The 24,565-nt window shown below is 42.8% G+C and overlaps 1 protein-coding gene across 3 annotated transcripts in view; it reads left to right on the top strand.

Moving 5' to 3' along the window:
- Positions 1 to 3,400, top strand: part of SNAP25 (synaptosome associated protein 25) — an 84,218-nt gene extending 80,818 nt beyond the window's left edge. For all 3 annotated transcript variants that reach the window (XM_059406543.1, XM_059406542.1, XM_059406545.1), the window contains one exon: positions 2,092 to 3,400. In XM_059406543.1, the coding sequence (XP_059262526.1) occupies positions 2,092 to 2,160 (69 nt within the window). In that variant the 3' untranslated portion in view covers positions 2,161 to 3,400. The remainder of the gene's footprint in view (positions 1 to 2,091) is intronic.
- The last annotated feature ends 21,165 nt before the right edge of the window (positions 3,401 to 24,565 follow it).

The following is a 24,565-nucleotide window of genomic DNA, read 5'->3' as shown; positions in this document are numbered from 1 at the left end:
AGAATGAACACAGAGGCATTCTCCAAATACCAGGGAGATATCTAAAAGGAGCTTACCTCAGGATTCTTTCCTAAAAGATGCGATTTCTGTTACATAATAAAGATGTAGTACCTATTGCATAAGGTATATGGGCTTGAATTTTTATATGCTTCAGAGAAAATTTAGGTAGAAATCACAGATCTTCAGTGGACATAGGTCTGTTTTAGATCCTTTGACGATGTCCAGAGAATAATCTCATGCTCTGCTTCAAAATATCCCCTTCCGCCACCAGGTGAATGCTCACCAGTGTATTCTTAATGCAAAAGTTTCTAGAATTCTCATTTCTAGATGTGCCATCCATTTTTAAATTAATGATTTCTTCCCATTTGAACTTTCCTTAGTATTCAGCCTGGAAAAATAGCATAATTAAATCTGCAGAAACATTTCACATTGGTCTGAGCCTAGAATTTTCCTTTGCACCAAAGTATCCTTATTTCTGATAGACTTTATAGCTAAAGAGGGAAGATTTAAGAACCACATAAAATTGGAGAGAATACTTATTTTCCAAATCAGGAACCTAGAGTCCAAAATATGAATCCATAGATCAAAACAATCAAGGAAAATTATGCTCTATCTTAACTTGTTTTGAAAGTCAACTTTTGATTATCCAAACAGATGGTAGGAAACCATTGCCAGATAATTCAGAATAATGAATAATATAGCAATATTTCTATTTTAACTTGGCAAATTTATAGTTGAATATAGATAATTCTAAATGTGCTGGGAATTCACAATTAAACTAAATAAAGTATATCCAGCTTGGTGGAGATTGGAAAGCACCAAGCACCCTAGTAAATGCAAAATCAGTAATCATTAACAAATGCAGGTGGATAAAAAAGCAGTTCAGTTTCCCTGTCCTGGCTCTCAGCTTCGTGTTCCTCTTTCCAGGCTAGAGAGGGGCAGACACCATTACAAGTCTTGATAAGACAAAAACAACAGCATACACAGAAACTTCATCTTTGTCTCTGCTTGCTCACTCATACCTTTCTCAGTGGTGTTGGGAATAGTTCATTTTCTGGGGTTTGAAAGTCTATCCTGGTAGCAGCTCTGGGTTTCACGCTGCATATACAGAAAAAGGTGACTGAAAGAGTGAGATCAGTCAAGGCACAAAATTATGGTAAAAGTGCAAATGGTAAGTGGCACCTGGCTGGCTCTGTCAGTAGGGCATGTGGCTCTTGATCTTGGATTTGTGAGTTCAAGCCCCCAGTTCGTTATGGAGCCTCCTTAAAACTAAATAAGCAAGCAAGTAAGTAAGTAAACAAATAAGCCAATTCTCAAACTCATGGGAGTGAGTCTTTAGAAATGGAGCTTAAAATTATTAAACATCCTGAAAAAAAGTCGAGTTTTCACTCAATAACAGTAATTGCAACTTAAAATATATTGAGCACTTAATCTTTGCAAAAAAATATTCCAAGCACATTATTTGTACAGACTCATTTCATTTTCACAGCAGACATCAATACTATAATAATTAACATTGTGATTACTAGGTGGACTCTGACTCCATGCTGCCTGGTTTCCTCATTTGGACAAAGGAATTAATAATAATATACACCGCATAGTTAATATCAATCTTGATGTCAAGGTTGAATGAATGGGATATAATAGACATTTGTGCTTGTTAGCAGGATTCTTTTTTGTCCCAGCCACGAGAAAAGCAAGCCAAGGCCCCAAGATGTTATGTAAATGACCCAACGTGACACTGACTCAAACCCAACTGCGTAAATGGTGGTAATTCAACTCAATCCACAGATGTGAATGCCTTCCAGAGACATCACTGGGTGTCATTCCAGGACAGAAGGATAAATGATATAACCCTGTCCTCAAAAGGGTGCTCTCTGGTAGGGTGAAACAGTCATGAGTACTGAGATGTAGGACCATGTCCAAATAGAACCACAAGCAATGTTTCTGGGATCACAGAAGAAGAGAGTGTCAATTCTGGCAGAAGTTTAAAGATACCTTCACTCAAGAAGGGGGCATTTGAACAGACCCAGAAGGAAGAACAGAATGTCCAAAGGTAACCTGAGTTCTGTTTTCTTCCCTTTTTTCTAGGCTGATTCCAACAAAACCAGAATTGATGAGGCCAACCAACGTGCAACAAAGATGCTGGGGAGTGGTTAAATGTGTCCACCTGTATTCTCTTCCAAATGCTGTTGGGCAAGATAGCACCTTCAGGCTTTTCTCATCGTATTACCTAGTAGGTCTGCACACATACACACATCAGTTCACCCCCATTGTGAATGTTGTCTTGTGTCATTATCAGCTTCCCCAAACTATTATGTGTCTTTTGTTCTTTCTGAGTCTCTTTCTTTCCAAAAGTTATATATAATAGTCATTTGGTGGCTCTAACTCCCTACATAAGATGTCTTGGGTTTCATTTTTCCTTTTCTCTCCTCAGTGGTGTTTGCTGAATGACAACAATTTAGGAATGCTCAATGTGCTGTTGATTCTTTCAATACACAGTATTTTTCTTGTAAAACTGTGACATTCCACAGAGCTACTGCCACTGTCCTTTCTTTGGGTGTCAGGCTCTGAAACTCCCAAAATTTGCTGTCATTGGTTCCTCATGGCTGTCATCTGTCTTTATGATTTCATGATTAGACAATGTGGAATTACATTACAGGCATTGCACTAAAAGTGATGTGATTTATGCATTTATGCATGAGAACTAAATAGATTTTTAGATTCCTACTTAAACAAAATCTTTCCATGACAGTAGCATACTGATGAGAAAACACACACACACAACAACAACAACAACAGAAACAACAAAACAACAACAAAGCATGCTCAGTATTGAGACACTGTCAAGATTAAGTTCTACCAGCAAAACTGAAGTAGTGTCACTTTCTTTCTGTCAATATATAGACTTACTAATCATGATCATCCTTTTTTTAAAAAAAAGAATTTTTAAAAAAAGATGGATTTGACACACTTACCATTTAATCATTTCCAGCAAAGTAGACGTTTGGCTGAACTATGTCAAATGAATGTAATATAGGGTTTGTTTGCTGCTTTTGAAGGCTATGTTTCAGAGAAAGCAATCTTGCTGTGAAACCGTGTGGAGATGTAAATTTTATAAGGCTGACTCTTACTAATCACCATTTCCCCCTGTGGTTTGTTATCAGTACAATTCTCTGTTGCTTAATCTAGAGCTATGCACACCAAATTGCTGAGATATTTAGTAGCTGATAAAGAAATCTTTAAAAAAAATAATATAAATGAATGAAATATAGATAAACTGTGAGATAAATATCATTACAGCATGTAATATTAAATTCCTCCTGTCTCCTCTGTCGGTTTGTGAAGTGATTGACATTTTGTAGCTAGTTTAAAATTATTAAAAATTATAGACCCCAGATGTCTGCTTTAATTTCTTCATGGACTCCGTCTGATTTCGCATTCACGTGAAAAGAGGAAGTCTGGCCACTCCCTCCCATTGCTCCTGAGAAGCCAGTTCTGTGTGCTAAGAACACTGTGTGGAAAAAACAAAAGATGTCTCTTAGACACAAGTCCAATGGCAGGTGACACTTGGCTTCATTCAGAAATAGCTGTGTGTGGATTCAGTGTTGGCTATGGGAGAAAATATAGTTTTCCAGAAGATAGAAGAAAACAGCTATGGAAAAAAATCTGTGGTACTCAGGCTTGACCCTACAAAGATTTAGGTTTATCAGGTATCGATCAACTCTTCCTTCCTCTCTCCAAAATCCAGTCCCAGCACCAAAAGTGAACCCTTCACAACCATACCACTGCTGCCCCCACTTGTTTGACAGCTTTATTGATGTACCATATAATTCACCCACTTAAATGGTTGTTAGTATACTGGCAGAGTTGTGTGATCAAATTTTAGAATATTTCTAATACCCCCAAAAGAAACCCCATACCAATTAGCAGCCACTCCCATCCCACTTCCTCCAGCAATAGGCAACCACTGATTTATGTCTGTCTATAGATTTGTCTTCTTGAGCATTTCATATAAATGGAATTATACAGTATGTGATGGATTTGTGTCTGGCTTCTTTTACTTAGCCTGTTTTCAAGGGCCATCCATGTTGTAGCATGTAACAGAGCTTCATTCCCTTTTATGGCAAAATAATGTCCATGGTGTGGATGCCATATTTTATTTATCTATTCATCCATTGATGGACATTGGATGGTTTCCACTCTTTAGCTATTATGAGTTACGCTGCTGTGAACATTCATGTGCAAATTTTTGTACAGGCATGTTTTCAATTCTTTTGACATCACCATTTTTTCCATCACTGCCTCTGTCACTATTTCCCCTGCCATCATCTCCACCAGTACCTGTACCAGCCCTACCAACACCACTGCCACTACTACCTCAATTACCTCAATTACCATCTCTACTTCCTCTACCTCATCTTACCTAATATCTTCAGCATCTTCATCTTTATCACTGCCATCTTCCCAGTCACCAGCATCGCCTCATCACCTGCCACCACCACCGATGCCCTCACCTCCACCTTCTCCACCACCTTCACCATCACCACCTTCATCTCCCTCACCTCCATCTCCTCCTCTGCCTCCCTCTTTTACCCCATAATAGTGATACAGATGAATTTGTTCTGGTTGCCTTGATCGGCCACCAGATAATTTCACCCCTGAAAGCAGTTCTGGGGGGTTGCTAGAAAAGTTAGTGGAAACAGTGATGACAAACTCATCACTCTCAATAACTGTTTGCAGTTCCTCACCCTCTTCTCAAGCCTCAGAAGAAGTTCTAGACATAACCAGATGCTCAGGGAAGTTATTCTGAGGAACGACTATAACAATACATCTCTTGTTGAAAATTAAAGTCATAGAGAGACTGCTAGAAGATAAAGTAGATAAGTATTCTTTACATATGTCAGAGCTGCTAAGGGGTCAATGTATGAGTCATATTAGAAAATCCTGTCCTAAATTTCTTCTCCTCTCAGGTGTCTTCCCACATTGTATGAGTAATTAAAACCCCCTACTGGATACATGAAAGTTGAGATATAAGCATTTTGTTTTAAGGCCCATCACATAATCCATTCTGAAAACCATTTCCTTGAATAATTGTGTTTGTCTAGCCTCAACTCTTATGCAGTCAGTTCCTTTTGGCTAAAAGAGGACATACTCCCTGGGAATGAATCTGCTCTGGGTAGGAACCAACTCAGGAAGTACATTAGAAACATATTAGGGAAAGGCTAAATCTTCTGCCCTCCTCATCCATGGCCCTTCTACAAACAACCGAAAGGTAAAAGGTGGTCCCAGATCCTAGGAGCAGCCTAGGATGGAGCCTCTCCCATTTCTAATTTGTTTTCCTTCTTTCACATCCTCCCTCATCCTCTCCTTTGATCAACTTTACCAATCTTTGTGTCACTGATTGGGCAGCCAATTGATGACTGCCCTTGAAATTAAGAGAAAAGGAAGAAGATTCATACTTGGTGATCATCTACTACATCCCAGGTACTGTGTTAAGTGCCTTATTTATGTCAACTTAATTAAACACTCCTAAAAATGTTGCAAAGTGGGGATTATTAGCCCATTGTGTGGAAGAAGAAGTTAATAGTTTATTTGAACAAGATCTTTCAGCTAGTAAGTGGTGTAGATGTGACTCAAACCAGATGTGTACTTTCAAAGCTATAGGGAAGCTTGGAAGAGAAATCCAGGATTGTGCCTCTCTCAATTCAACCAGCCAGGGAACTTCAGGAGTTATTTGGTTTCACAAAGAGCAGCAAAGACAAATAAGCTGGATTTCTTAGTCAAAAGTCATAGCGAACACCTTTGATTCATTCCTTCATTCATTCATGTAATATTTATTGATATTTTAGGCCAGATCCTGTTCTGAGTATGTGGGAGTACACAGGGCAGTGGGAGGGGAAGAGGCAGCAGAAGGAACAGGGAAAATTCTCAAGCATTCATTGAATTTATATTCAAGCTAAGGGAGATAGATAAACCAACAAATCAAGTATGAAGTGTATCAGATGGTACGTGTCACACAGAAATGTAAGCAGTGAAGAATAAAAAGAGGGCAGAAGGTGTACAGGGTGTTATTTTAAGATGGAATGATTGGGGAAGACCTCACAGATAAGTGAAGTTTAAGTAGAGAATTCTTCAAGGTTTGGAGTAACCAGAGCAATATGTCCAGAGTGAACTCATTTGAGAGGCAGGGGTTGGGAGTGAGAAAACAAATATAAAGACTATACCTTGTCATTTAATAATCCTGGAGTTCCTCCTCTGCAACTCAGTCAACACCAGTTTTAACTATTTCCCACACTGTCTGGAAGAAACTTGCAAAATCCTTGGCTCAGAGAGGAAGGATGCAAACCAGAGGATGTAGCAAACTGTGCAAGGGATGAACATCAAGTTAATTTCTCTTAGGAGAGGAGAAATTGTTGACTTTAAGGTCCTTGCTCTGGGTGCTCTTCATACAGTCATTGACATATGAGTTTACCTTCAAGCAAGTTAGTCATATATCTCAAGTTGTCCGTCTAGGATTTGAAACTCAAATCTATCTCCTAGAATGTAGGAGACTTTGGGAAACAAGGAAACTAAAGAAAAGTAAACCATTAACAAGTCAATGAACTCCAAAGCCCACAGCTACTTCCAGGATGAGTTGCCAAAGCTCCAGGTATCTACTCAGGAGTCCCAATCCCAGGTGGGGAGCCCTAACTATGTTTCCCACCCACCATCTCACCATCCTTAGCTCCTGCAGCTGCTTGCCATAACACAGCTTCAAGACCACTCTGTTCAGCGGACTTCCTGTCTTAAGTTCATGATCCTCTCTCCACAAGCAATTCAGAAAAATGTGGCCCACCGTCCTTCTACTAGACACTGCTTGTGCCTTGCCCATATCCCCTTGAGCACTTACCTCTACTCACAAAAGGTTGTTTGCAGTGAAGAACACAGCAAATTCTCTGTCTTGGGGCAGAGAACATCAGAACCACTAAAGTTTTAATGCCCTGGGAAGCAGTCCTTAACCAAGGGTGGATGGGGATTGGTGAGTAGATGGATGCCCAGTTTCCTTTGCCCCAGATTGGGGTAGCCTTGAGCTGTGTGTTCTACCCTATCTACCAGAGTTCCCCAGCAGAATCAATCTCCAGTTCTTCACGTGATACCTTGCCTGGTACTTATCACTATTTATTGGCTGTCTTTTCTTCTCTCTTTCCCACCTCACCACCTATGTTTCCTGGAATCTCTTCTCAAATAAACTACTTCCCCTGAAATCCTTGTCTCGGGTCTGCTCCTGGGGAAGCCCTACCTCAGGCAATATATTCTCATTATGATACATGCCAGCTTCTGAGTGTCTCCCCCAAGATGCTGCTGTAGATAAATGTGCTTTAAATTTTTCACAACTGAAGTTCAACCAGTCTTTCTGACATCTAGTAGGTCATTAAAGTCAAGAACATTAATACTGATTTTGCAATTGCTCATGTCCAAAATGGGAATTATTCCCAAATGAGCTGTACACGCTACAGTTGTACTCCTCATATTATGTATTGTTTTCATGGCTGCCAATACCATTAATGATAATAAGGCAAACTGGACAAAGGATCCATAAAATATGGTGGACCCCTCCGTAGTAGTTTTCTGCTGCTTTGTAACTGACTGCCCCCAAAACATGATGACTTAAAATAAATATTTATTTAGTTTGCAGTTCTGCAGTTTGGCATTTTGAGCTAGGTTTGGCTGGGAGTTCTTCTGGTCTTGGCTGGGTTCTGCACATGACTACGGTCAACTACAGGTCACCTGGGCAGCTCAGCCTCTGGAAGTTGGCAGATGGTGTAGTATCATGTTCTCCAGGAGGTCAGCTGGGACTTTTTCTCATGACAAAGTCAGAAAGAGTGGAAATGGTTATTGCTTCTACCACAGTCTGTCGGCCAAAGCTGGTGACAGGACCAGTTCAAATTCAAGATATAGGGAAATATACTCCACTTCTTATTGGGGAAATCTTCAAAGTCCTAGTGCAAAGAGAAGGGTGAATAATATGGCTATCTTCACGGTCAATCAACCGCTACCTCAAAGAGGCCTGTGAAGTTCTACTCTCCTCTGTGTCTTTAGAATCTCATGGAAATGGGGCATCTGAGTGGGGCTGTCAGTTAAGCATCAGACTTTTGGTTTCCTTTCAGGTCATGATCTCAGGGTCATGAGATCGAGCACCACATCGGTCTCTGCTCTCAGTGCAGAGTCTGCTGGAGATTCTCCCTTTCCCTCTACCCCTCCTGCTTGTGTGCTCTCTTTCTCTCTCTCTCTCTCTCTCTCTCTGAAATAAATAAATAAATATTTTAAAAAAAGAAGAAGAAGAAGAATCTCATGGAAATGAAAGGTTAGGGTGAGCCCCCCATGTGTCTTAGAGTGGACTCATGCCAATAATCTTCCCGTTTAGTAATATTCAAAAGAAAAAGTCTAGGGCCCTGCAAGGCCAGCAGCCCAAGGGAGGATTTGAGAACTGTGAGCAGAATGATCGTAGGATTGAGGATTGCTGACAGGATGTGGCAGCCTGTGGATGATAAGACTGACCTTAATCCTGAAATAGAGAAACTAATCCCTCCTATTCACAGCAGTAGGGTTTCAGTACCGTCATTAACCCCTAAACAACAGAATTTGAAAAAAACAATTTCAAAATGTTCAAAATAGAACTGGATCCTCAACCAGCACTTGACAAACACCCTCATTCGAGAAGCTTCTGTGGCTTTTCCTTGCCATCTTTTATTTGTTGCTACCTTGTGGGAATTTATACTGGTATTTCTTGGGGGAAAGGGCTTTCTTTTATTTTCCTTTCCTCCCAATCTTTTCTGTACAAAAATACACCATTCTCTTTGCTAAGAGGATAAAGAAGACTGATTACTCAGGGATGAAAAAGAAATTATGTGTGTCAGAGACAGCTTAAGTATACACAAGATGTATCCTGGGTGTCTGGGGGAGTGGGGGTGTGGGAGGTGACTGCTGTCTTCCGAGGCACTGTCTTACTTCTTTAAAGGAACTGTGACAACCGCCAGTTTAGGAAAGATGAGGCAAGTGCTAATGGTGTGTGTTTTTAAACTTTCAGAGGCTGTGCAGATAGAAAACCCTAGAGACCTAAACCCTTATTCTCATCTGTTATTAAAGGCAAAATTCCAATCTAGGCCAAGCAGATTCTCTAAGGGACTAGAGCTTTTATACCTTCCCACTATAAATCTACTTTGTTTTCCACACCTATTGATCTGACCATGACAATGGCCCATTTCCATTTCTGCCTGCTGAACTTTCATGTATGCACCTAAATATAAATAATGTGTCCAGCTCCAAGAATAATGAGCAGTTCTTCAGTCAAGATATCCCTACTAACTGTCTCAATATAACTTTCTTCCAGAACACTCATTTCAAACGAAGAAGAATCACCAGAGTGCCTTGGAAGTACTTTTCTCCTCCCCCAGCAGGTTGAGTTAGGAGGTGTTACCAGCTGGTTCCTCAGAAAACAAAGCCTCAGACAGAGGAAGAAGTCAAAGGAGTTAATTTGAGAGTGTGATTTCAGGGAGCAGGAATGAGTGGCAGGAGAGGGAAGTGCCGAAGGAGGGAGAGCTAATGCAAGAATGCATGAATCAGCCAATGCATGAATTAGGCACCTGGGTGATTAATTCCTGTGAAGCAACTGATAAATCTTGAGAAATGCACATCAGGACAATTTTCCAGGGGGCAAAAAAGGGAGATTTACCCAGCCACTTTCATCTCCCTTTGGTCAAGCTCAGTCATGGGACAGCCCTGTGTTTCTGGGTTGTGCACACATATGTCAAGGGGATCTTCTCAAGGAAAAAGAAGTTCTATGGCAGAAGTGAGAAGTGGGGCTGAGGTAAGGCACCATCAGTTCACACTTGTATGAAGCTGGTTGAAGTCTGCATAAAACTGGTTCCCAAACAGTAGGTTAAAGCCTCTGCCTTCGGCTCGGGTCACGATTCCAGGGTCCTGGAATCGAGCCCCATATTGGGCATTCCGTTCCATAGGGAGCCTGCTTCCTCCTCTCTCTCTCTCTGCCTGTCTCTCTGCCTATTTGTGATCTCTGTCTGAAAAATAAATAAATAAAATCTTTAAAAAAAAAGAAAAGAAAGAAATGTCTTACATGCACTGCATACAGTTGTACAGATTGCATACTGCTCAACCCTAGGGAGCATCATTCACATCATTACAACAGTTCCACATTCTCCTGCTCCCTATATAGGGTTTCAACTGAGATTTTGTTTGAAAGACCTTCCAATGATAAAAAATAAAATACAAAACAAAACAACAAAAAATAAAAGAAAACCTTTAAAAGCCACCATTTCAGAATAAGTTGGAGGACAAATAGCTAAGGCCAACTGTAGAATAGATGGAAAAGATAAAGTTCTAAATACTGGTGGCAGAGCCAAGGTTTCAGATGATAGCAGAAAAGTAATAAGGAAGACTTGTTTTCATTTTTTGTTGTTGTCGTTTTGAGTCCTGAAGACCCAGAGGCAGAGGGCTAGAAAGTTCAGCATGAGGAGAAAGAAAGGGAAAAAGGAACACCAAAGAAGATAAGGTTGAGCAATTCCAGCAAAGTCGTAACAGAAGAAAATGCAGGCGGAATTGACACAACTAGTTAAAAGGGAACAAGAAAGAAATATAAAAGGAAACTTTTAAATAGAAATAGTGACTGAAAAGACTGGAGGACATGGGGCAAGCCACTTGCAGGCTCCTTCTCTTTCATCATCTCGAAATAGTCCTACCTGTGTTCCTTGGCCCTCCTCTCTTCTCTCATGGCTGGCATCAAGGTGACCTTGATTACAAGTTCCTCCAGCCTGAGGCTACTCTCTTTCAAGCTGTTCATCTTCAGTCTCAACTCATCCAACATTTCTCTAAACTCATTCTTTGAACAGAATATTTCACACCTCTCTTCTCTCACGGGCTTACATCTCTCCCTGTGTCCTTCAAATTCATCTAAACTTCTAGTTCCTTCTTCTAAGCTCTCTAGAAATAACTTCAGCTTCCAAGATTGGCAAGAGCCCCAGGGCATGACTGTTTCCACTCTTATGTTGGCAGCTTCAATTTTCTACCTTTCAGCCTTGGACTACAAACCCCAAACTGCCTGATTACCCCCGTACCTGGGATTCTTGGGAACACAGCTTAAAAATCACACAATTACTTGGACTGTCACCAATAAAAACATATGGTCCCATTGGAACTCTCATGCCCAGCAGGTGACAATGTATATTGGTACTACCATTCTGGAAAACCATTTGGCAGCATCTACAAAACTCAATGTGTACAGACTTACGGTTCTGTTTCTAAGTATCTACCTAACAGAAATGTGCATTTTTGTTCACCAAAAGACACATACGTACTAGGATGTTCAGTGTGGAAATATTCATTATAGACCCAAACTGAAATTTAGGTAAATCCCCATTACCAATAGAATGAAGAAATCTATTATGGTTGCTTATACATGTAGTACATACAGCAACAAGCAGGAGGAAACTGGGGTGCCTGGGTGGCTCAGTCATTAAGCATCTGCCTTTGGCTCAGGTTATGATTCCAGGGTCCTGGGATTGAGCCCCACATTGGGCTTCCTGCTCCGAGGGAAGCATGCATCTCTCTCTCCCACTTCCCCTGCTTCTGTCCCCTCTCTCGCTGTGTCTGTCAAATAAATGAATAAAATCCTTAAAAAAAAAAATGAGGAAACCACAACTACATGCTGAAATAACATGTGTAAACCTTACCAATTCAATGTAGAATGCAAGAAGCGAAATACGAAGAGCGTATTATTTGATTTGATTCCATGAATATAAAATTTAAGGACAGGATAAATTAATCAATAGTGTTGGAGTTTAGGATAGTAGTTACCTTAACCGTGGGGTTAAGGGTTAGTGAGTTAACCAGGACACGAGGGAAGTTTCTAGGGCATGGGAAATGTCCTGTTTCTTGACATGCGTACTGATTACACGAGTGTGTTCAGTTTGCAAAAATTCACAGAACTATGTAATAGGATATGTGTGCACTTTACGGCATATACATTGTACCACAACAAGAAGTTTTGAAATGATTGTAAAAACAACCAGCTATAGTCCCCAGCTTCATCAGGCTCTCCCTTTCACTGCTGGGGTCTTTCAGATCTAAAAGAACCCCTCCTGCACCACCCTTTTATCTCCTTCTCTCTCAGCATGACTTTACCTTATATTTTAAGGGGAAAAGTGCAGTTGTCAGTGGGAGCATAGTTCACACAATTCCATCCCGATGTGAAAAATGTTTCTGGGAGTAGTGCAGCTTGGCAGTCTGTAATTATCAGGCACAAATTTGCAGTTCCTGTCCTTCCAGTTCAGGGTTCAAGATCATCCCTCTCTTCTGGTGTACTGTCTTCCCACAACAGTCAGGATCCTAGAGGGACTATTAATAACAGGGACTATTTGTGAAGGTGTGAGCAGGTTTAGGGAAACGAGGAGGGAGAGTGCAGCCCCCTGGGGCTAGCATCAGTAAGGGGTCCTTCCCAACCCTAGTTCCAAAGATAGGAGGGGAGGGACCAGTTCCCTGAATCTGGAAAGGGTGGCTGGATTACACAGAGAAGACTGCCGGGTGAAGATGGCGCTAACTTACATCAACGTGGTAGAAGGAAACAGGAGATAAAACACCAGAGTTTCCTTCCCTCCCACCTTCCCAACCCTGGCCTTTCTGATGTTTCCCATATGCTGAACTTCACCAGAAGCCAGCGGAAGGGAAGAGGTGAAGTTCACACAAGCTGCCCTGCGAGACAGCTTTTTCTGCCCAGTGGTCTCATCCCTGTGCTTTAATAAAACCCCCTTTTGGTACCAAAAGCCCCCATGAAACACAAGGGCAGAGAAGGGAAGGGCATTGGTTTGGAGGAGGAAATGATGATATCATTTTTCTCCCCTCAGGCATCTCCCTCTGGCCACTCTGACTATGGAGGCTGTTGTGGCTGCAGGGAATGCTCTCATTAACAGTCCTGTGGACAAAAGGAGGCGGGAAGGGGTTCAGAGTCACAAGGCTGGAAATGGAATTAAAAATCAAGGAGACAGGGGTTCCTGGGTGGCTCTGGTATGCATCGACCTTCAGCTTAGGTCACAGTCTTGGGGTCCTGGGATCAAGCCTTGTGTCTGCTCAGTAAGGAGTCCTCTTCTCCCTCTTCCTCTGTCCTTGCACTTGCACACGCACTCACTATTGCTCTCTGTCTCAAATCAATAAATAAATCCAAAAACAAAAAAAAAGGCAAGGAGCATGCAGGACTCCTCTCTTCTTCTTGTTTATGAGCCCCATGGAAACTCCACTTCTGTCTCTTTATATTCTTTTTTTTTAAGATTTAATTAATTAATTTCTTTGATAGAGAGAGACAGAGAGAGCACAGCAGGGGCAATAGCAGAGGGAAAGGGAGAAGCAGGCTCTCCAAAGAGCAGTGAGCCTGATGTGGGGCTCCACCCCAGGACCCTGAGATCATGAGCTGAGCTGAAAGCAAAGGCTTAGGGACTGATCCACAGTCAATGAAATAATATTTCATTGCATATCTATACCAGGCACCCTGTCTCTTTACATTCTTTTGGTAACTCACTCACTGCCTTTTTTTTTTTTTTTAAGATAGATTTATTTATTTATTTACTTACTTATTTTAGAGATAGAGTGAGCATTGAAAGGGAGGTGGGGAAGGGTCAGAGGGAGACAGAGATAAGCAGACTCCCGAGAGCGCGGGGCTCCACCACATGACCCTAAGTTCATGACCTGAGCCAAAACCAGGAGACGGACCTTTAGCCGACTGAGCCACCGAAGCAGCCCTAACTCACTGCTTTTGTTCTCTCATAATGTGGCTATGGTATTTCCTCCATTCCCTCTACCCATCTCCACCTTTCAGCTTCGCTCTCATTGCTTACATCTGCATGCTGAAGACATTTTCTTTTTAGTCAATAGCTCCTCCCCCATGTTCACAATAGCAACATCATAGGTTACTGACCAGAGTGTGTTTGGATTGGCTGGACTGAGTCACCTGCTCCTGGTTCAATTAGCTATTTTTGGAGAGTAAGGTCATGTGACGCAAAACATGGCCACTTAAAGCAGCAAAGGAGAGGGAGTGCAGTGGCTGAGTACCTGTTGATACCTATGTAGTTATCTTACATCTTTAGTGTAAAAAATTTTATTCTTAATTTAGATTGTACCCCAAACAGAGCCTGAGATATGAGCTTAGATTCAAGTAGTTTATTTGAGTGGTGATGCCAGGGAGCCTAAGTGAGGGAGCTGAAGAGGAAAGGCCAATATGAGCATGTGTTGTCAGTAGCACTGCTCTTGTGATTGAGCTCAGTTCCATGTGAGCTGTGAGAAGTTTACAGAATCCCTCTCAGAACTGTCCACTCTAAAGATGAGAGGCAGGCATTTTTTCCCCCAACTTTATTCAATCATAATTAACATAAAACACTGTGTTAAAGCACACAAGGAGATGATTTGCTGCATATTTATATTGCAGAATGATTACCACAATACGGTTAGTTAACATTGTCCCCTCTCATAATTACAGTTTTTGTGTGTGTGGTAATGTTACCAGAGAACTGGCTCTGAACTCAGGTTCCGCTGCTCAATGCTTAAAAATCAGTACTCGTGGGGCGCCCGGGTGGCTCAATGGATTAAGCCACTGCCTTCAGCTCAGGTTATGATCTCAGTGTCCTGGGATCCAGCCCCGCATCGGGCTCTTTGTTCAGCGGGGAACCTGCTTCTCTCACTCTCTGCCTACTTGTGATCTCTCTCTCTCTCTCTCTCTCTGTCAAATAAATAAATAAAAATCTTTAAGAAAAAAAATCAGTACTCGAGAGACTAGTGAGGGTGGGAAAGAAGAGGTTGCTTGATTCAGGAAGGTGGCCACCTGGGAAGACGGTGGACCAACATCTCAAAAGACCAAGGGTTTTAAAGGGGGAAGGCACAGGAAAAGGGAGGGGAGCTACATGTAAGAGAAACAGGTGCCCAGGTCATTAGTCATAAGTTGATCAGACTCCACACAGACCTGCTGGCCTCTGGGGCAGCTGTTTCTGAATGTGGTCAGACCTCATCTTCTGGGAAAGTTGGTTCTTCACTCTTCTAGGCTTCAAGGAATGAAGCTTTGAGGAAAGAAGGTCAGTTCTGACATAGATCAAGGAATTTCAGTCTTAGTGACTCAATGCAAGGAGTCCATAGCTTAAAGCAAGTTAACCCTTAAGATCAGTTGGAGTGCTGTTACTGTAAGAACGTTTAGGATTTGCTTCTTTAGCAACTTTCAGATAGAAAATGAGAATCATTAACTATAGGCTGAATGTTAGATCCACAGAACTTACCCATTTTATAACTGGAAATTTGTACCCTTGACCAGATTTCCCCATTTCCCATACCCCTTGGCAACCATCATTTTACTCCTCCCTGTTACTCTGAATTTGGCTTTTTTCAGATTCTACATATAAATGAGATCATACAGTATTTGTTTTCCTCTGTCTGATTTATTTCATTTGACATAATGTTCTCAAGATCCTTGCCTGTTGTCACAAATGGGCAGAATTTCCTTCTTTTTTATGGCTGAATAATATTTCATTGCATACATATACCACATTTTCTGTATCCTTTTGTCCGTCAGTGGACATTTTGGTTATTTCCATATCTTGACTGTTGTCAATAAGTGCAAGGTAGAAGAGTTTATTCACTAGCTTGCATCCCCATGGGTGGGTAATTATTAATTCTCCCACAGAAGTGTTAATTCCCCCATACTTCCAAGCTTAGATATATGGGGCCGAGCCAGCTCTCACTAGTGCCCATGGTATTGGAAAATCCCTGGACAGAAAGGAAAATTCAGAGGACATACCAGAGGCAAGATGCTGTCTGCCCGAAGTGAGTCAAAGCCTGCCTGCACAGAACTCTCTCCCTATCCATGGCTGACGTTAGAGCTGCAGCCAAGAGACCACGGATGGTTTTCCTATTGAGCAGTAGTTAATATCCATTGTTGTCTGCATGTCCTTGTGTACTTGTGGCGATACATCTCTCATCCCTCTTGACTTTTGATTCACTCCTTGCTCAAGTCGCCATGAAACTCATCGTAGTTTCTGGGTACAAAACAAACAAAACACTCTTCAGTCCTCCATGCTCCTACCTCCCCATGATATGGTGATATGTAATACTGTAACCTTCAACTTCAAAACCCTTTGTTTTATGTGCACCCACTTTCCTCTGTGTCTTCTCGCACTCACTGGCTTCTCTTTCTCAGTCTCCTTTGGTTTCTCTTCCTCTGCCCATCATTTAGGTGTCAGTGTTTCCCTAAGGTATTAAATTTGGTTTGCTTCTCATGCTATGTAAACCCAACCTTGCCTATAATAGCTTTGGTTACTGCCTCCCTGTGGCTGATGCTCCAGAGTCTATGCCTGCTGCCTGATGCAGGCACCTCTTCCGAGGCACAGAACTGCTTTTCCCCTGCCTACTAAACACCTCCTTTCAGCTCACCCACAGGCATTTCAAACACATCATGACCCACATGGAAATGCTTACCACCGCCCCCTTCCAAACTTCTCTGCCTTGGAGCTGAAGCCAAGTACCACCCCCTCACTCTGCCAGTTGCCAAGCCTTGTGTGAACCACCTCCTAATATTTCCCTCCTCTGCCCCCTTCTTTCCCATGGCCATATCTGGAGGAGCACAGATTCAAGACCAGCCACCCCAGTTCCTGCCTGGGTCCACACAACTCCCAGAATGGGCTTAATAAACCATCAATCTGATTATGTTATGCCTCTTTAGTCCTTCAGTGGTTACCTTTGGGATGAAGAGCAAACTCTTCAGCAGGACATATGAAGTGATTCATGATCCAGTGGCTGCCAGCAGTTCGGACCCATCCTTTACAACTATTTACTAGCTTACTAAGACCTTGCACTTACCTGAAAAGGATGGGGCCCACACTCCAGCCTTAGTCTTCTAGCCCACACTGGCAATCATCCTTAGGACTTCATTCAGGCACACCAGAAGTCTTCAGCTTCCCTGATCACCCTGAGGTAGATGTAGGCCCTCCCCTCTCACTCTTGTCAGAAGACACTATCCAGTCTTAGAGTATGATAAATATCATATTACATTATAAAATCTGCCTTTCTGTTTGTCTTTTCCACTAGACAGAGAACTTGTATCGGTTACTACTGCTATGTAACAAATAGTCACATAAGCTCAGAGGTATACAACAATAAATATTAATGTCTCGTGTTTCTGTAGAGTTCAACATATCTGAGCCCTGTGGTTCTCCTGGTCTCTGCTAGGCTCATCTGTGGTCAGGTGGGGTTTTCTATCAGTGCTGGGCTTGGCTGTTTCTAGGATAGTTCTCTTCCATCTCTCAGCCTTGAAAGCAAGGATTTTGGCTCATTTATCATGGTACTTGGTGTTGAATTGTTGAATCAAAGAACACAATGAGATAGGTAGTTAATATTGTATATATTAAACAGAAAGTTTGAGATCAAAGCCAGTGGTATCCACTATTCTTCTCAAATCCTATCACCTATCCAGATCTAAGATAAGATAGTACAGTATCCTCTCACAGATCCTCATAAACATTATTTTTTCACTATTAATGCTATTATTTTTTCCCTATTCTAATGATTATAATGTAAGATGATTATGTTTCTTGCAACCTCCCAGCAAAACATTCAAATACCAGGTGGTAACAATGATTTGTTTGCATTCTCGGGAACTATTCGAAGGAAAGGCTCCCCAATTGGTTTACAACATACCTGCAGATTCTTTAACACTTCCTCCAACAGGTGAAGCCTAATTCTCTTCCTCTTAAGTGTGGGCACAGTGACTCACTTCTAAGGAATAGAATAAGGTAGAAAGACAGTGTGTAACTTCTGAGACGAGATAATCAAAGGCCTTGTGCCTTCTTCCTTTCTTTCTCTGGGATCACTTGCTCTGGGAGAAGCCAGCTATGCTATCATAAAGGCACTCAAACAACCCTGTAGAGAGGTCTGTGTGACAAGGAATTGAGGTCTCCAGCCAACTGGTGTATGAATAAGATTTTCTGGAAGCAGCTACTCCAGGCCCTTCTGAAAATTGTAGGAGCCTCAACCAACATTGTGACTGCAACTTCATGAGACACCCTGAGCCAGAACATGCTGCTGCTTTATCCTAATTCTCAGAAACTCTGTGAATTCACACATGCTTGTTGTGTTAAGCATCTAAGTTTTGGGATATTTTGTTAGTCAACAATAAATAAATAATTGAGCCATTTTTTGAATAAATTATTAAAACCTCCCCCAGAGCACAGGTTCCATAGTTACAACACCATAGTGGCTTCTCAACAGCATAAAAAAGAGAGAATAAAACCACACACACACACCACCCCTGTATTTGGGAGTCCCCTTACCTAATGTTAAAAAAAAAAAAAAAAGGACAAAATCATTATCTGTCTTCCTTGGAGGCTAAAAGAGACAAAACTGTCAGGTTTTTGGAGAGACTAAAATTTGACTATAAATGTTGTCCAGGAAGTCTGACAACATTTTATAGACAACAAATTTATAGATGAAGAATTCAAAAGACTCTAACATCGTCTTCTTGACTGAAGCCCCGTCGCTGATTTTCTGAGTCCAGGTTTAGCCGCCACCTCCTCGGAGCAACTAGATTACCAGAACCCTGATGTGACCCCCAGCTTATTGAACTTGTCAGTTGCTTTACACCCCCCAGCTTGGCCCTGGGAATTAAAACACTGCAGGCCAGCTCCTGTTCTAGCCCGAAGGCGATAATGAGCAAAATCATGCTACTCCTCAAAATAATGACAAAAGGGAGCAGTGTCTGAGGTGGTGAGTCACGGCTGATTGGGAGCCAGGAGAGTGAGAGCAGAGAGAGGAGAAGAACATAGGAAGAGCCAAGCAGAAAGTAAACGCCGAGCTCTGCAGACGCAAAGCTGAAGGGAGCACCCAGGCCTGAGACCTCAGAAAGCTTCGTGTGGGGAAACCTGGAAGGCTGCAGTGACAGGGCTTCACGGGGGAGAAGCCTGTGCATGGAGCCACCATCTACCCACATCCAGTGAGATTTAGCCAGTGATGTGAGACCCCTTCAGCCACTGAGCAGCAGCATCCACCCCCTCTTCCTGTCAAGAAACAAATACCAAAAAGTCACTTTGCCCTCAGCACTGTGCCAGGTCTAGGAACTATAAAAAGGAATAAGGCCCGAGGGATTTAGCATTTCACAGGGAGATTGACCCTGGAAGGTCATATAAAAGAATGAGGCAAAAAGCAAGGAAGAGGATTGTTCACTGGAACGTGGGAGAAGAGGAGGGGTGTCTACTCAGACCAGAGCCTGGAGGTGGAAGGCGGAAAGACCTAGCAGGCTGCCTGGAGAGGGCAACCCGTGAGCTGCAGAAACAGTCATCCTGATGAAGTATGTCTTGTGGGAGAGAGTAGGGTGCCCAGGTAATTCCAGAAACGGTAATATCATAATTGTACTTGTTTTCTAGGGCCACTCCCACAAATTACCACAACTGGACGTCTTTAAACAACAGAGTTTTATTCTCTCACAGCTCTGAGGGTTAGAAGTCTGAAATCAAGGGGCCGACAGAGCCATTCTCCCTGTGGAGACTCAAGGGGAGAATCTGTTCTTGCCTCTTCCAGCTTCTGGGGTCTGCTGGCATGCTTTGGTGTGGCTACATCACTCAGTCTCTGCCTCTGTCTTCATATCACCTACTGCCCTGTCAGATTGTCCTTTGCTTTTGTCTTATAAGGCACTTGTGATTGTGGCCCATTTAGTTAGTCTAGAATAATCTCTCCTTCTCAAGATTCTTAATCCGATCTGCAAAGATTTTTTTGTATAAAGTAAGATTTTTTTTTCAAAGATTTTATTTATTTATATGAGAGAGAAAGAGAGGGAGACCATGAAAGACAGAGAGCACGAGCTTGGATCTCCCCGCTGAGCAGGGAGCCTAATGCGGGACTCGATCCCAGGACACCAGGACCATGACCTGAGGCAAAGGCAGATGCTTACCCGATTGAGCCACCCAGGCACCCCTCCATATAAAGTAAGATCAATAGTTTTCAGGGATTAGGAACTGATATCTTGGGGATACTCATTGTATTACCACAGCCTAAGACCTGGACGGTGGACATCCTGGTGAGCAGGTATTTCAGCATTCCTCAGGTTTAACTGAAAGATGAGAGGTGAGGCAGGCAGTTAAGAGAGGATGAAGGACCCTGCAGACCAGAACAGTGAGTCTGGATTTTACTCTGAGGGCAATAGGGCACCCATTAAAGATTTTCTGTGAGAGGGCAGTAACAGACTGGCTTTACTGGAGGCTCCTCAGGCTGCCGTAGGAAGCAGGGTAGAATAGGACTACATTAAAGGCAGGCCATTCCCTTTTCTGCCGGGTGAGTTCCATATGTGCAGCCCCGAGTGAGAGTGCACCTGAGCTCTCTCTGCAGCCATGAGGTCAGATTTCGGTATTAAATGACATCACTGTGAGCTGTGAGACAGAAGTTCAGGCCCTACCAGTGAAGGCCCTGACCTTACAAACACCTGGTGCCTACAATAGGCCATGCATGCTCATTAAATAAAATAAGAAAAGTGAATTTCTACAAAGATTATGGGCATCTGTGTGGAAATGGGGGAAAGGCTGGGGTTCTGTGAACCCCCGGAGAAGGACCCCTTGGCCTGCAAGGGCCTACTGAACGTGCCAGTGCTGATGGGAGGCACAGCACATGGGAGATGATGCCACAGAGCCCCAGGCCACAGGGACTAATATTGGGATACAAAGGCCAGCCCCCTAAGGTGAGACAGTTCTTGGTGCCTTGGAGTCGGGTGCCCTGTGGAGTCCGGTGAGGCTGCAGGCGAGACCACATCCCTTTTCCACCCTGCCCTACCCACCTCACCTGGCCACAGGGTTGTCCCCAGAGTTCTCCGTAAATAACTCACATGCACAAGAACCCTCATCTCACGCTCTTGCTCTAGGGAACCCAACCGAACACAGCCGCCCTTTCTAAAACGCTGCACCTCTTAGGACCAGCTTAGCTAAGCTAGGGGGCAGCAAGCAGAGGTTCAAACCAGTCGTGGATGAGTTCTGTGAGGAAGCTAATTTGGCACACAGCTAAAATGAGGGAAGAAGGCTTATCAGCAGAATGGCTGTTTGATAAGTACGTGCCCAAACCCAGTGGTCGGCCCTGAGTGTTTTGTACGCCCAGAGCTGGTTTCTAATTAAAGACTATTCCTTTGTCACTTATCTCACTCTTTAAGGCACTGAAAGTTTATGTTTTTGTGACACATATTTTGTTTTCACCAACTGAATTCTTAAATCTTCACGGACGAGGCCCCACGTTACGGGGTTTTCGCCAAAACGTCTGTCACCATAGCTGGCATTCAGTAGGGGCTTACTAAAAACTTAAAGTTCATGTTGTCCGGAGTTTGCATGGGCTTTGCTGTTTGTGGAGCACCTCGCGTACCTACAGCGGCCTCAGTGGACTGGTAGCATCTGCATCATCTAAGAATTTGTTAGAAATGCAGAATTTCAGCCCCTAGACAGATCTGCTGGGTGAGAATCTCTGGGGGCAGGGCCCAGAAATCTGTGTTTTAACAAGATACCTGGGTGATTTTATGGGCACTAATATTTGAAAACCACTAGTGTGTGTCATCTCATTCAACTTGTTGGAAGAAGGATTCATGGGAGGGAGGATGGTCGACAGAAAGCCATAGACAAAGAAGTGCAACATCAACAGAAACCGAGCCCCCACAGACTTGCCTCCGTTCATGCATGTGCCTTGCAAGTGCAAGGTCAGGCCCATCCTACCCCATCCCACCACTGGGACTCAGCCAGCAGGTCCAGCTCTGGCTGGCTTGGGTCAAGGATTTCTTTCCCTCAGCCTTTGTTTCCTCAACCCTAGAATGGGAACAGTCCTAGCACTAGCTCATATTGATTAAATAAATTATGGTACATTCATACAAAGGAATACTCTGAAAATTTAATGAGGTAGGCTTGTATCTGCTGTTATAAAAAAATGTTCCAGTTTTGTCTGTAATGCAGGACTCTAAAGAGTAAATTGCATAGATGTGTGTCAGGTTAAAAATAAAAGACTCATTACATATATGTGTACATTATACATTTACATAGATTACAAACATGTGTGTTTCAAATATGCATTAGTATGTTCTATGAACTTACAGATAAAGGGCCCATTAACATATATGTGCAGGTAGTCATTATATATGTATGTATAATATATGAGTTCCCCATAGGAAACAAATATGTGTATATATATGTGTGTGTGTGTGCGTAAGAGTCCTCCAGTTTTAATCTCTCATACACATACACAGAGCACTGACTATGGGTGAGGTACTAGAAAGATCGGTGAAAATAAGAAAATAAGATCTTGTCTATGGGAAACTTATATTCTAACTAGGAAGGCCACCAACAAAAAAGGAAATAAATAGGATAATTACAGATTGTGATTAATGTTAGGGAAGAAACCATCTAGCTGCTCTGATTGCAACTTGGAAGAGACCTGTTAGCAGAGGACAAGGAGAAGCTCCGAAAGGAGCTCCAGGAGGAGGTGATATTGAAGCAACCACTGACAGAGGACATGAAGCTGATGATCCACATCACTGGGGAAAGGGGGTCCCCAGCAGAGGGAGTAACTGGGGTGAAGGCTCTAAGATGGGAGTGGGCTTGGCTTATTTGAGGAGACAAAGGAGCAGACCACTGCAGTAGGAGAGTAGGAAGACTGGTATCCATTCCAGTGAGGAAGCCCGGTATGCGAACCTTGAGAACTGTGTGGACATACTGGATTTTATTCCAAGAGCAAAAAGAACCCATCACAAGGTTTATCCATGAGACTAACACCATCCGATTTATGTCTTTAAAAGGTTCCTTGGCTACTGGGTGGGAATATGCTTCCAGGGGAACATGAGGGAACGCCAGGGCCCCATCTAAGAGGGCATTACAGAATCCTGGTGAAATATGGTACAGGTGTATACGGACTAGGGCAATGACAGTGGAGGTGGAGAGAGATGAGAAAACATAAAACCAGATTTCAACAGTGAATTGAACAGTAGAGGATTGGTACAGGAGTCAGTTGACTGTTGATTGATCCAGACTGTCTTTACCTAGGGCAAACAGAGCACTCTAAGGCCATGTGGCAAAGGGCACAGATACAGGAGGGGCTGAAGAATGGGAAGACAGGGCTTTGCAGAAGGATGGGCAGCTCTCCATTGCTAACCGGGGACTGGATACAGCAGAAGTTAACACAGTTGTGAAATGTTGAAAATGAGAAATGCCTTTCACTGTCTGTGAAATCAGTGAGCTCAGAAAGCTAAGAATTCAAGTGATACATAAATGCTAGACTGTGAAATGTGCTAGGGCCTCAATATATGCCCAGATGAGGGGTTCTCTGCTCTCTGGCCGGCTCTGTTTTATCTCAGTGAAGCTGACATTGTGGGACAGCTTGAGATAGACTGACAGACAATTTCACTCTCCCTTTAGTTTAATTTTAAGTTCTTCTCAGCCATTAGTGATGCAGGATCTTCCCTGAGTGGGTTTCTCCTGGAAGCCCTGAGCTGGTATATTCCCCTAGAACACCATAGTCATTTCCCGAGAGAAGGCAGAAATCTGCTACTGTCCCCAGGCAAACCATTCCAGCACTCAGATGTGGGTGATGATGGTGGCGGTGAGAGTGGTGGTGTATTTTCACTCTGTTTTTGTTTTCTGGTTTTTTGTTTTGTTTTGTGTCTTCACTCAGGACAGAAATTGTGGGCCCTTGATGACATCGGTTGTAATTTTTAACGGTATTGGGACAAGAAGGGATAAGCATCTCCCTAATTTCTAGAAACATAAACAGCGAGGAAACAGGATGTTTAAACAAATAAGGGCTTTTAACAGAAGGTCCACAGCTGTTGCCTGCTTCTCTTCATCACTGGAGATCTGTGGCCTGTCTCTGGGAAGGGGCAGGAAGCCTTAGGGCGCCTTACTCAAGAACAGTAGATAAAAGTCACGGTCTGGCAATCCCATCTGCTTCCTTGAAGAAGGAAATATTATAAAATAGTAATGTCAGGGCTCCAGGCAAGGCAGTTTCCCAAGGGTCTCTGAGTTAACTCAAGCAACATGTCCTCTCACATGTAAACTTGGAATCACAATGGGGGTGGGGCAGACAGCTGAACACACGGACCGTGTTGGCATGTGGTGCAAATGGAGAGGGACCATCTGTGCCGCTGCTGAGAGACGATGATGCATAGATGTGACTTTTTTAATGTTCCATCTGGGTCTAATTGAATTGCCTCTTTAAAATAAAAAATATCCATACTGGATATACATCCTTTCTTGTAATGGTCTCCATCTATCTTTTGTTATTTCTGTAGGATTTATTTTGTGAGAGGTATGACATGAAATACAAAAGAAAGTAAGAAGAAAGGTCTTTGGGGGATGACTGCGGCGCGTTTTATTTTCTTGGCTGACTTGTTCTTCATTTTCTCGTCATTTCAAAAACACTTTCCATATGCAAAATATCCTCTCACCCCCGTGAAAAAAAGCCACGACGTGAGAACTGGATAGACAGGCAGAAGGTGAGTATCAGTCTGTTATCCACACACAGAAGGAAAACAGGA

The sequence above is a fragment of the Mustela nigripes genome, chromosome 7, assembly GCF_022355385.1.
Source record: "Mustela nigripes isolate SB6536 chromosome 7, MUSNIG.SB6536, whole genome shotgun sequence".
Classification (NCBI taxonomy): Eukaryota; Metazoa; Chordata; class Mammalia; order Carnivora; family Mustelidae; genus Mustela; species Mustela nigripes.
Note: the sequence above shows the minus strand (reverse complement) of the source record. Positions and strands in the feature narration are given on the sequence as shown.